Source organism: Chrysochloris asiatica, unplaced genomic scaffold, assembly GCF_000296735.1.
Source record: "Chrysochloris asiatica unplaced genomic scaffold, ChrAsi1.0 scaffold00001, whole genome shotgun sequence".
Classification (NCBI taxonomy): domain Eukaryota; kingdom Metazoa; phylum Chordata; class Mammalia; order Afrosoricida; family Chrysochloridae; genus Chrysochloris; species Chrysochloris asiatica.
In genome coordinates, this window is record NW_006408519.1 from 40,236,269 (window position 1) to 40,250,380 (window position 14,112).

At 47.3% G+C, this 14,112-nt stretch overlaps 1 protein-coding gene across 1 annotated transcript in view; it reads right to left on the reverse strand.

The window, feature by feature from the left end:
* OC90 (otoconin 90) overlaps positions 1-14,112 on the reverse strand; it is a 36,817-nt gene that overhangs the window by 12,239 nt on the left and 10,466 nt on the right. The window contains exons 5-10 of the mRNA XM_006830841.1: positions 7,113-7,225; positions 4,612-4,740; positions 4,467-4,508; positions 3,492-3,542; positions 3,093-3,140; positions 1,598-1,651 (exon numbers count right to left, since the gene is read on the reverse strand). Of these exons, the coding sequence (XP_006830904.1) occupies positions 1,598-1,651; positions 3,093-3,140; positions 3,492-3,542; positions 4,467-4,508; positions 4,612-4,740; positions 7,113-7,225 (437 nt within the window). The remainder of the gene's footprint in view (positions 1-1,597; positions 1,652-3,092; positions 3,141-3,491; positions 3,543-4,466; positions 4,509-4,611; positions 4,741-7,112; positions 7,226-14,112) is intronic.

Genomic DNA, 14,112 nt, shown 5'->3' on the forward strand with positions numbered 1-14,112 from the left:
TTCGTCTGGAAGCTCATCTGAAACCTGTCCACCATGGGTGACCCTGCTGGTATTTAAAATACTGGTGGCATAGCTTTCAGAATCACAGCAACTCACAGCCCACCAGAGTAGGACAAACTGACAGACGAGTGGTGGACAACATTTAGTAGTGACTACGAAAAACATAAACAAACCCAAAACAAAGCTCACTGCCGTAGAGTCCATTCTGATTCATAATGACCCTATATAGGGTTTCTGAGTCTGTAAGTCTCCAAGGGAACAGAAAGTCTCATCCTTCTCTTGTGGAGCAACTGGTGGGTTTGAACCAACAACCTTCCGGTTAGTAGTCCAGTGTTTATCCTACAGCACCTAGGACTCTTTCAGTAATGGCTACAACGATGAGTATATCAGAACAAATTGGTTAAATGTTTCTCTAGTGCCATTTGGAAATGTTGTTGTTGCTAAGTGCCCTTATGTCAGTTCTGACCCATAGCGACCCTATAAAGTGTTTCCGAGTAGCGGTTGATAAGTTTGAACCACCGACCTTGCAGTTCAAACCAATTTTGCAGTCCAGCACATTAACCCACCCTTTTATCCAATAATTCAACTTCTAGGCATTTATCCTAAAGTATTTGTTAGAAGTGGATGGGCAAAAAGACAGTTCATATTTATAAAAACAAAATGTTAGGAATAATTGGCTAAATAAATGATATGGTTCCAGATGAGGAATTATTACGCAACCACTAAGATTCAGGCTGCAAAAAGGGTTTGAGGTCAAGAGGACATCATCCTACTGCACTAAGGGACACGACTTCAGACTGCAAAAGCGTAACAGCCACCAACTGGTCCCAAGTCTGCTCATTGATGTTTCTGGGGAAGAAGGACTGGAAGAAAGTGTCTTCAGATATTAACAGTGTCTGTCTTTAAGTCATGGAATTACCAATGATTTCAGTAGAAAACTACATACAATTTTCTGGATTCTTCTAAATGGATCTCTTTATCAGAAATACTTCCATTTCTTCTTGATGATGGGTCTATGTCTTCATTTAGCTATTTATCTATTTGGCTAAATAATTGATCCCTTCCATTGTTGAGTTTCACACCATATTCCCAACACTCCTTTGGAACACACTTGATCTTTTTTTTTTTTCTTTTCTTTTCCAATTGTTGTTGTTGTTGTTATGTGCTGTGGAGTCGGTTCCAACTCATAGTGACCCTGTACAGGGTTTCCGAGGCTGTAAATCTTCATGGGAGCAGAAAACCTGGTCTTTCTTCTGCGGAACAGCTGGTAGTTTCAAATTGCTGACCATGAGATTAGCAGCCTGATTTGTAACCATTACAATCCCAGAGCTCCTTTCATTTCCAATTACCATCTAGCTAATTCTGATGCATGGTGAGCCTATGTGTGTTAAAATAGAACTGTGCTCCATAGGATTTCAGTGGCTGAATTTTCAAAAGTAGATTACCAGGCCTTTCTTCGTCGGTACCTCTGGGTGGACTTGAATACCAACCTTTCAGTTAGTAGCTGTGCATGTTAATCCTTTGCACCATGCAAGGACTCCCCAAAACGGACCAGGCAGTAAAAGGTTAAGAGCAGGAAAAGTTGCCATGCACTCACCTGGAGGGGATGTGGCCCTGGAAACTTCTGTGAAATCCAGATCTCGACCTGGTTCTGCCCACAAAACAAAAATTGGGTGAATAGTGAGTGTCTTTCCCACCTTGATTTTTCCAAGCAAATCTCATTGGGTACCCCTGGGCCCTGGGTGCACATGCCATTGTAAGCTTTCTGAGAAAACTGGAGACAGATGAACCCAAGGGAACCCCCAAGACACAGGCTTGTTGGCAAATGCAGCTGCAGTACCCCAGGCTGAAGGCAGCAGAGTTGACTGAAATCCTTCTTAAAGGATTGGGGTTAAGAAGGCCCTAAAAAATCATGCGTTTGGGATGGAGGAGAATGCAGTACGGAGGTAGCTGGGTTGTGTGTCTTGAGGTGTTTGCTCGCTGACTCTGATAGCATCGTTGTGCCTCAGTTTCTCTGTCTGGAGAATGTGTATTGTTGCCATTGTTGTTGTTGTTGAATTGTTCAGCAGTTATTAAGCAGCTACTATGGACCAGAAGGAGTCCTGGTGTGGCGCTGTGGGTTAATGCGCCAGACTGTAAAGCCATTTGAACTGCAAGGTCAGCAGTTCAAGCTCACCAGCTGCTCCTTGGAAACCCTATACAAGGTCTCTATGGGCTGGAATCAATTCGACGACACTTCACAACTACAACAATATAGACCAGAAAGGAGCTCTGGTGGTACAGTGTGGTAAGCATTGGTCTTCTAACAGAAAGGTTGGTGGTTCAAAGTCCCCAGACACTCCAGGGGAGAAAGATAAAGCTGTGAGGAGTTACAGTCTCTGAAACGCCCCTCAGCAGCCCTGATCTGTCCTACGAGGTTGCTATGACTAGGAGCTGATTTGACATTGGTTTTTGTGTGTAAATATGGAGTCCCCAGGTGGTATAAATTGTTAACACACTCAGCTGCTGCTTACCAAAAGCTTGGGGAATTTGAGTACTCCCAGAGGTTCACAGAAGAAAGTCCTGGCCATCTATTTCTGAAAAAATCAGTCACTGAAAACCCTTCGGAACTCAGTTCTACTTTGTCACACATGGGGGCACTGGGAGTCAGAGTCTGCTCTGAAGTAACTGGTGTAGTTATTTATCGCTACTTACAGGGCCGCTCTAAGTCAGAATCGACTTGACAGCACTTAACAACAACAATTATTAAAGCCTGGTTATTAATCAACACGAGTGCAGCTCATGGTTACATTAATTTCTCTGATGCGATCTTGACCTAGATATTTTTAGATCAGAGATTGTTCTCCATGAATCACTATGTATAATGAAAAGACCAAACGTTTTACTTCCTTGAGTGTGAATTTAGAGAGCAATCAACTGTGTGGCTGAGACCCAATCAACTCCTCCGTTACCTACATTTTCTGTAGAATGGGTACAATAGTACTTATTCTGGGCTCTGCACTAAACTGGTCACCAGAAGTTGAGCACAATTATTTAGGGGTATTCATCCACTGGAGTCCATGCTGTCCTCTTCCGGGAGCCCCTCTGCTTACTTGTCCTTGGGAGCGTGGTCAGTCTGTCTGATTTCGGTTCGGCAGCCACTGTGGAAAGAACCCGCCCAGCTCAGTGCCTCGGCCAAGCAACTTGGGAACCTCCAGACAAGGGCACGCTGGGGGTCAATGAGGCGCCACTTGTTGGAAAAGAAGGGAGCCCTGGTGGTGCAGTGGTTAAGTGCTTGGCTGCTAACCAAAGGTTGGCGGTTCGAACCCACCGGCTACTCTGCAAAGTAAGATGCGGTGATCAACTCCTGTAAAGATGCTAGCCTCTGAAATCCCATTGGGCAGGTCTAGTCTGTTACATGGGGTCAGTGGCACCTAACTACAATTCCAGCGAGTAGCTCATGAATGTATGAAGTGGGGATACCTGGCTTACACACCCACCCTTCTGCTCACCTTCTCCGGAGAGGGCTCCCAGGCTGGAATCTGTGGGCTCCTCAGGGACCACTGGAAAGAGAGACCCCCCCACCCCCCAGTAGCAATGAGAGAGACAGCAGGGTGGCCAAGCCAAGCACAGGAACTCCACAGAGACAGACTAGGGAGTGGGGCTCAGCAGAGGAAGGGCTGCTCCTTCCATCCCAGGACTTCCTCCTCCCCACCGTGGGATCTCAGCCGGGTCTCCATTTTGTCTTAGGTGCTGCTGGAGGAGGTGGGCACTGTTGGACACAAGCCGAAGGCCCTGCCATGACTGCAAATCCCAAAGGTCTGTGGTCATGGAGTGTGAAGCCCCAACTCTGAGAAGTCCAGTGCTCACAAGGGAGGTGGGCTAGCTGAGAAGCAAGAATACTGGACTCGGACACAGAGATACATAGATTCACACACACACACACACACACACACACACACACATGCACTTGTTAGTACTCATGCTAGTCACCACTTGCTGGGATCAGTGAACAGTTATGAAGACCCTGTCCTGCAAAGAGACCCATGGGAAACCAGCTCTTCTCCCCAGAACCGTCCCCTCTCCGTTGGCCCCAGGATCACGGGGAGGGGAAGGCAGCCGGACTGCTCCTGGGAGGCTCCCTCTGCACAGAAAACACCTGACTGGGACAAGCAAGTTCCCTGGGAGCAGCAGGCTCTGTCCTGGACCCACTGCAGCTGGGCACACCAGGCCTGTCACTATAGGCAGCTAGGGGTTACAGGCTTTACATCCTATATATAATCCCATTCCAGCCCATCCGTGTAGTAAGGGCCAGGGATTGCCCTGGGACCATGAGAATGTTGGAGTTGGGTTTATTGGAAGCCATTGTATCCGCTTGCTCCCAGGCCTAGTGAGGCAGGCTGGGTGGAGGGTGTGTCTCCACTGCCCCCAACCTCAGTGTGGCCTCCTGTGGTCAAGTCAGACCCAGTTTCTGCAGCAGGAGTTACCTCTGGGCAGCTGAGTCGTTAGCTCTTTCCTGCTGGTTGTCTCTGGAAAACAAAGCCATGGAGAATGACCATTAGAGTGGTTCCATCCCAGCTCTGGTCCCTGCTCGTCAGCCCCACGGAGGATGCAGGACTCCGCTCTTCCTACCTGGAGTCGGAGCCAGACAGAAGGAGGTGTCCAGGTGGTTCAGGGAGGAGTTGAAGCTAGAGTGAGTCAAGCATTCTATGGCGGCTTTGTCACAGGTACACAAGGTGTGTTCACAGGAATCCTGGGACTCTACAGAGCAAGGACCCAGTAGGCTGGCAAGTTCTCTGCCTGAGAGGTCACTCAAACCCCACACTGAACCCCTGATCTGCCCACCACAAACCCGCCCCTCTCTGGTCTTCCTTGTCTCATTGACAGAAACCCCCGCTTTCCAGTTGCTGAGGCACTTGGCAACCACATTTACACCTTTTCTCTCACACTCACACCCAATCCACCCACCAATCCTGTTGGTGCCACTTTCAAAACTTTCAGAGTCAGACCACGTCACCCCAACTGCACTCTACCAGGTTGGTCAAACACCATGTCCTCCACCTGAGCTATGTTAACGACTTACAAACCCAGCCCCTGCTCCTCCCCTGCACCCAGTCTATTCTCACAGTAATCAGAGGGAGCTTTTTAAAAACACGAATCCAGTCATGCCTTTTGTGGGGGTTCAAAATGTTCTCGTGACTTCTCAACTCAAAGGAGAAACCTAGAAAACACCAAGTGATTTGTTCCCTACCCCTCGTTCCCATCTCAAGCCTCATCTCCTTCCATCTCTCTCTTGCACCCCACTTCCATCACACTGGTGTACTTATTTCTCAAACACACCAGGCCCCCTAGAGCCTTGGGGCCTGGCCACTCGCTGGTTCCTTTGTCGGGACTATTCTTCTCACTAGAATCCCCATGGATCTCTTACTGCCTAGTTACATCTTTGCTCAACCGTCTTCTCCTAGGGAGACTTCCCTTGATGCCTCTACTTAAATAGAAACCCCCACCCCAGTCTTTCCTCCCCCATGTCCCTGATTTATATCCTCCATAGCTGCCATATGATCTAACAGACTATGTCACTGTATGGTCAGTCAAGAGACCCCATGGCTGATGTGATCCTCTTGTATTTTGTACCAAAGTTCAATAAATAAGTATCTGTTGAATGAATGAACAGATGAATGAGTCATGTTTTCTGTGTTTCCTGGGTACCTTCCCTATGGTTTACATCCAATGCCTCTCCTCACTGTTTTCTTGGTGATCCATACTTCAACTAGTCTGTGGTGCCTAGGTTTAGGGTCAGTCAAATCTGGGTTCAAACCCCAGCTCTGACACTTTGGAGCTATGTGACTTAGGGCAAGTTACTTGCTTTCTCTGGACTTTTTCTCCTTCTCTGCAAAATGGGAATTCTGACCCCTATGGGATAGGGCTATGGAGCAGATTGAATTTCCCCCACCCCACAAATCTGTGATAAAATTCTAACCCCTGTACCTGTAAATGGGACCTGGTTGGAAACAGAGTTTTCTTTGATGATGGGAATGAGGGTGGGTCCTAACCCTAATCACACAGGATTAAAGGAGAAAAAGACACAGCAGGGACCACATGATATGGCTGAAGGTCATCTGCAAGCTACTGAATGCCAAGATGCTGAGGAACTCCCAACAAAGACGGAATAGAATCAACCCAGCTGAGGACATCTAGCCTTCAGAACTATGAGAAGGTAAATGTCTTTAAAGCCACTGGCTTTCGGTGACCACAGCCCCGGGTCATTAAGAAAGGTGTTTAGACAGTCTGAGGGTGTGTGTATTATAACCATAGCCACCCAGCTGCATCCTTTGTTCCTTCTGCTTCCATCTTTGAGTTCTTAGCATATGCTGCTCACTGCTATAACTGCTTTATAAGCCTTATTTAGTTTAATTCTCACAGCAAATCTCTGTGGCAGCCTTTCTCCTTCCTGTTTCCATGTTCAGAGAGTTTAAGTAATTTCCCCAACATCAAACAGCATGAGACTAGTAAATACCTATCCTTGGAGGAGAATATTGAAAGTGCCATGGGCTGCCGAAAGAACCAATAGATCCGTTTTGGAAGAAGTGCAGCCAGAGTGCTCCTTGGAGGCCAAGATGGCCAAACTTCGTCTCTCATGCTTCAGACATATTGTCAGGAGGGAGCAGTCACTGGAGATGGACATCATATTTGGTAAGGTGGAGGGTCAGAGAAAATGAGGAAGGCCCCCAGCAAGGTGGACTGGCCAAGTGGCAGCATCGAAGGACTCAAGCGTGGCAACAGTAGTGAGGTTGGCCCAGGATCGGGCAGTGTTTCGGTCTGCTGTGCATAAGGTCGCTATGAGTCGGTGCTGACTCGATGGCACCTAACAACAACAACAACATCCTTCCCAAGCTTGAGAGGTTGCTACAGTATCAAACTGCAAAAATCAGCTAATATATAGGTCAATTGTTTCCATTCAGTAAGCATTTGCTATGCATCTGCTCTCTGTAAAGTCTAAGGGAAAATGGCACAGACGCAGCCCGCAGACCTCCAGGACTGACGGTGATATCACCATTGGAGGAGATGGCCCTGGTCCAGGTCTGGGGTCACTGACCTGGCACTCCTCAGCGGAGACCCCTGCAGATGCTTACCACATGTGATGGTCCTGCTGATGCAGTCGACGTCTGTGGGGATCTTGGCAGGGTCTTGGAGACAGTCCATGTCAGCAGCTTCTTCATAGCATTTACGGTGCTGGAAGCAGCAGCTATGACAAGATGGGGACGGGTTAGGGTCAGAGCATGGGTTAGGGTAGGCAGCTTGTGACTACTCTGCTGTCCCTGGCAGTGGCCTCTCTCAAACATCCAGTGTACACGCACACATACATACACTTTGCCATCTGCAATTTTACATGGTTTTGCTTGGTTACAGCAGTGTGATGACAGGGAACTTTCAGAAACTCAAATATTTAAGATTGATAAGAGGACCTAGAACGAGGCTATCATTGCTGATAGCAGATGGCTCTTGGTTGAAAGCAGAGAATTGCAGAAAGATGTTTACCTATATATTAATTGACTGTGCAAAAGTATTCAATTGTGTAGATCATAATAAATTATGGATGATGATGCAAAGAATAGGTGTTCCAGAACAAAAAAACACATACATAGACCAAGAGACAGTCATTTGAACAGATAAGGGGATATGGCATGGTTTGACATCAAGAAACGTATGAATGCTTATTCAGTCTGTATGCTGAGCAGAGGATCCAAGAAGCTGGACTACATGAACAATGACATGGCATCAGGGTTGGAAGGAAGACGCATTAACAACCTGACATATGCACATGACACAACCTTGCTTGCTTAAAGTGAAAAGGATTTGACACACTTCCTGATATAAATGAAAAATAAAGACTTCGATAGAGATTATGCCTCCACATAAAGAAGCAAAAATCCCCACAACTGGACCAATAAACAGCATCATGATAAACAGAGAAAAGATTGACGTTGTCAAGGATTTCATTTCACCTGGATCCACAATCCTCATGGAAACAGCAGTCAAGCAATCAGATGACATATTGCATTAGGCAAATCTGCTGCAAAACACCTCTTTCAAGTGTTGGAGAGCAAACATGTCAGTTTGAAGACTAAGGTGCGCCCGACCCAAGTCATGGCATTTTTAATAGCCTCATATTCATATGAAAGTTGGACAATGAATAAGGAAGACTGAAGAGGAATTGATGCCTTTGAATTATGGTGAAGAATATTACATATAGTGTGTATTGCTAGAAACAAATCTGTCTCAAAAGTACAGCCCGAATGTTCCTTAGACATGAGGGTGGTCTCCTGTGCTTTAGACACATCAGGAGGGACCAGGCCTTGGAGAAGGACACCATGCTTGGTAAAATGAAGGGTCAGCGAACAAGTCAAAGACCCCAAGGAGATGGACTGACACAGTGGACTCAACATTGCTGCAGGAATGGGCTCAAACATCGTAATGTTTGTGAGGATGGTTCAGAGCCGGGCAATGTACCTTCACACCTTTTCTCTCACACTCAAGCTCAGTACATGGGGTCACTATGAGTTGAAACTGACTCGATGGCACCTCACCACACATTTTACAGACTCAACAGCCAAACTGGTGACTCAATGGCTACTAACTGAAAAGTTAATGGTTCGAACCCACCCTCAGCTCAGCTCCATGGGATTAAGGCCTGCCAAACTGCTCCCGTAAAGATTGCAGCCTTGGAAACCTTACCCTGCCCTGCAGAGACTCTATGGCTCAGAATCAACACACAGCAAGAACCACACAGACAGACGGAATAGTTTTGTGTTCTCCGTAAGCACTGGGCTGCTAATGGAACAGTCGTTGGCTCAAACCCCCCAGACACTCCATGGAAGAACAATGAGGGGGTCTGACTCAGCACCTTACACAGGCAGTGGGTCTGGTGTGGGTGTTTGGGTCTCCTGGAGTCCTGATCTGGTGCTGTGGATTAATGAACTGGGCTGCGAAGTCAGTTTGAACCACAAGGTCAGCAGTTCAAGCTCACCAGCTGCTCCGTGGAAATCCTATACAGGGTCACTATGGGTCAGAACCAACTCAACAGCACTTAACAACAACAACAACAATTATCACTGACTGAGCCATACCTCACCTTGCACTTACTTCTCCTCAAACTCACATTATGAGGTGGTAGTCATTGCCATCTGCCACTAAGAGACTGAGTCGCCAAGATCAGAGATAGTCAGAAGACTTTTGATCATGCCAGGGCCTCTTCTAAGCCCTTTGCAAGTGTGGTGATGGTGATGTGCTGTCGAGTCGGTTCCAACTCACAACAACCATGTATAGGGTTTGTGAAGCTGTAAATCTTTATGGGAGCAGAAAGCCTTTTCTTTCTCCCATAGAGCAAATAGTAGATTCAAACTGCTGACCTTACTGTTACCAACCCAACTCATAACCCCTACGCTACCAGGGTACCTTCTTTACATGAGTTCACACAATTGATGTTCATCAGAATCCAATGAGTGAGAAAGCTCAGGCACTGAGAGGGTAAGCAACTTGTCCATGGCCTGCACTGCTCCTCAGTGCCTGGGCTGGGGTTAACCCAGATATCCAGGCCCAGAGCCCAGCTTCTTAAGCTAAGTGGCTGAGTGGGCTGGATGCCAGGGTCTCTGCCTCCACAGACCCAGCATCCCTGTGACTTTGTCACTCCTTGTTTCCTAATGACCATCCCCTGATACTGATATTACTCCCTGGATGCAGACATCTGGCAGGGGAGGCTGAGGACAGTGGAGATCAGGCAATAGTCCCTGGAGTCCTGCCAAACCTGAGATTTGGGACCAGAGGTTCTTTCCCAGAGTCCCAGAGGAGAGAGGGTGAAGTAATTCAGGTAGGAAGTCAAAACAGGACCCCTATAGTGAGTCTCAGCAGGGGCTGAAGGTGGGGCTAGGAACTGTCATGGAATGCAGGGCTGGCCCCAGAGCTCCTGAACTCAGCCATCGTAAAACACCAACCATCATCATGATCTTTCTTCTGACTTTACAACAGCCGCCATGTGTTGAGGGGTATGAGCCAGCCTCTGCTCTAAGTCCTGGACAAGCATGGACTCACTCAGCCCTCACTCAGGTGGACTGTCTACAGCAGACACCACAACTATCACCAACATTTATAGATATGGAAACTGAGGCTTCACAAACACTATACATGATTGTGCAACTTGCACAAAGTCAAGGCTGGTCACAGAGCAAGGCTGACGCTGAACTTCGGAGTTCAGGTGAGCAGTGTAGCTGGCAGGAGAGTGAAGACAAAGGTATGGAAGAAAACAGATTCAGGCAGTAACTCTGAATAAGCATGACCACATTTCTAAGGGTGCAGGTGGTAGAGGTTCAGGGCGGTGTTGGTGCCTTCCCTGAGGGAGACGGGGTTAGAGTCTTGGCTGTATGGGCAGCCAGCCTCACCTATTGGTGTAGACTTGCATGTTGTATGATGTTGCTAAAGACTGATCTATGTCCCCCTCAAAATATGTTATAAATCTTAATCTCCATGCCTGTGGTTATAATCGCATTTGGGACTGGGTTGTCTTTGTTATGTTAATAAGACAGGATTTGAGGCGGGTGTGTCTTAAATCAATCTCTTTTGAGATGTGAAAGAGATGAAACAAGCAAGCAAGGAGTGAGAGAGATGGAGTAAGACAGATGCTAACACATCTCCAGGAAGCAGAAACTGAAAAGGCAAGGAGCTTCCTGCAGAGCTGGAAGAAAGAGAAAGACTTCCCCTAAAGCCAGAAATCTAAATTTAGACTTCTAGCCTCTTAAACAGTGAGAAAATATATTCCTGTTTGTGAAAGCCATCCACTTGTGGGATTCTCTGGTGTATCCGCACTGAGGCAATAAATACTAAAGAGGTGTCAATGGAGATTCCAGACTAAGACAGACTAGGAAGAAAGACAAATATCGACCAATGAAAACCCTGATCCCAGCAGTCAGATCAGCATCTGATCATGCATGAGGTCACTATGAGTGAGGTGTAGCTCTAAAGATCGCTCAGATGCAGACGGCATTCACATAGGTCCTGCAGTCTGTAGGCACTTGAGGAATGGGCGCAGTTATTTTGTTTTCGATGCTGGTGCGCAGGTTCAAGGTAGACATGACTCTGGAGTTTCTGGCCCCATCAGTGGAACCGTGTCAAGTCACTGATGCCGCAGATCACCGCCCAGCCTGGCAGCAAGTCAGCGTTGGTGCATTGATTGTTCCTTTAGGGTTGGAGACAGTGATGAATTACCACTTCATTTCTTTGACTTCTAGCTTTACAAGGTGTTTTGCTAATTAAGGAAGAGCTTGTCAGGAGCATGTTTCCAGACATGGTCCTGGCACCATGTTCCCATCTGAATGCCATCGAGCATGCTTAATGAGTCTATTTGCTATGGCCCCTGGGATGGCAAACTGTCCCTCACTTGGAGGTCAGGTGTGGGCAGATTTTTCCCTTAATTCCACAGACCTAATTCCTTTTCTTACCAAACATGATATCCTTCTCCAAAGACTGGTCCCTCCAATGAGATGGATTGGCCAAGTGGCAGCATCGATGGACTCAAGCGTGGCAACAGTAGTGAGGTTAGCCCAGGACTGGGCCATGTTTCGTTCTGCTGCACATAATGTCGTTATGAGCCGGTACCGACTCGATGGCATGTAACAACAACAATTCCTTGCCAGCTGAGGGTTGTTGCTGTTAAGTGTTGTTGCACTGGATCCATAGAGACCCAGTATAGGGTTTCCAAGGAGCGGCTGGTGATTTTGAACTGCCAACCTTGCAGTTCAAACCAACCTTGAGGCCGAGTGCTCATCCTATGGTGCCGTACCAGGTATAGTTTAAAAAGCAACAAAAACAAACCTATTGCCATAGAGTTGATTCTGACTCTGGGCGACCCTATATAGGGTTTCTGAGGAGCTGCTGGTGAGTTTGAACGGCCGACTTTGTGGTTAGAAGTCCAGTGCTTATCCTACAGGGCCACACCAAGACTCCTTTTCTCTTCAGAGTCTGCTTCCTGAAGATGTGTTAGGGTTTGTTCTTGTTGTTATTAAGTGGTTCCGACTCAGCGACCCTGTTTAGGATTTCCAAAGAATGGCTGGTGAGTTTGAACTGTCGACCTTGTAGCTCAAACCGACCTTACTGTTGAGTACTTATCCTATAACACCACACCAGGACTCCTGGTTTAAGGTTTGTTGTTGCTGTTGTTCAGTGTTGTCGACTTGATTCCAACTCACAGCAACCCTATAAAGAGTTTCTGAGGAGTGGCTGGTAAACTTAAACTGCTGACCTTGTGCTTCAAACTGACCTTGCAGTCCAGTGCATTAGCGCATAGTGACACACCAGGACTCCAGTTGTGTTGTGGTTGTTAAGTGCCAAGTAGGTTCTGACCCATAATGACCCTGTATAGGGTTTCCAAGGAGCAGCTGGTGAGCTTGAACTACTGACCTTGCAGTTCAAATGACTTTGCAATCTGACGCATTAGCCCACAGCGCCACACCAGGACTTTACAAAGCTGTAAAGTGTTACAGTAGCAGACCGCTCCATCTGTCTCCCGGGGAACCACTGCTGAGTTTGAACCGCTCTCCCTGTGGTTAGCAGTCCACAGTACAGCACCACCAGGGCTGGTAACTAATGGTATCACTCTTTTAAATTCATTTGTTTATATTGAACCTCTGAAAAGCAGCTCAAGGCCAAATGACCACCCATTCCATCAGTTCATATTGAGCTTCTACCACGTGTCAGAACTCTGGTGGGTGCTGGGGGTGGAGGGGCAGAGAAAGAATCTCACATGCACCTCCTTAGGAAGACATGGACTCAAGCAGGGAGGCAGATGGGGTGAACACACACTCACCAACGTGGTAGGTGAGGGTGAGGGAAACGAGGACATTTGGGAAGCACATAAAATGTTTGCTCAGGGCCCTAGGAGTCAAGACTTTTAAAAAAGTTACCCTAGAGAGAAAGTCCAAGGCAGATGATCTATTACAGAGATTTCCTTCCCTCCTTTGAAGATCTGTGTAGGCAAGAGCACCCATTCCATCATATGGATTTAGGCACAGGTCTAACACTGGTCTGCCTGCCACCCGTCTGTCAGTGTGTTGTACTGTGGTGGTCTCAGCAGGGTGGAGCTTCCTGACTAAGAGAGACAAGGGAGAAGAGACAGATGTATCACAACAGAATACATCGGGCTGATGGAGTGCTGGAAGATGGGATCTTAGGCATGTCAAGGTCTTCCATTATGCATGAGGTCGCCTCAAGTCAGAGATGACTCGATGGCTGGTCACTAATAACGTCATACCAGTGGAGTAGGGACAGGGTCCATGGAGTAGAATTAAGACCTAGGTGCCATTCTCTGCTTCCATTTTGATGTTCCTATTGGAGTGCTGGTGTGGTGCTGTGGGTTAATGCACTGGATTGCAAAGTTGGTTTGAACCGCAAAGTTGGCGGTTCAATCTCACCAGCCACTCCTCGAAAACCCTATACAGGGTCATTATGGGTCAGAACCTACTTGGCACTTAACAACCACAACACAACTGGAGTCCTGGTGTGGCACTGTGGGATAATGCACTGGACTGCAAGGTTGTTTAAATCACAAGGTCAGTGGTTCAAACTCACCAGCCTCTGCTTAGAAACCCTACACACAGGGTCGTTATGAATCGGAACCGACTCAATGGCACTTCACAACAACTATTACTACGACTACAACCCACTACTGCTACTGCTGTGACTACTGCTGTGACTGCTACTGCTCTTACTAGTCTCGTGGTACTGCAGGATCAAACACTGGACCGCAAGGGCAGATTGAGCCTCAAGGTCCGCGGTTCAAATACACTAGCTGCTCCTCAGAAACCCTGTGCAGAGTCACTGTGAGTCCGAACAGACTTGATGACACTTAAAACAACAAGTGTTACTACTTTACTGCCTCTAGTTACTACTACCGAGTCCAGGTGTGGCACTGCTGATGAATGCACTAGACTGCAAAGTCGGTTTGAGCCGCAAGGTCAGTGGTTCAAGGTCACCAGCTGCTCCTCGGAAACCCTATACTATGGATCAGAACCGACTCAGCAGTGCTTAACAACAACAACAATTACCGCTATGAAGCTACCACAATTGCTGCTGCTGCTGCCCTTA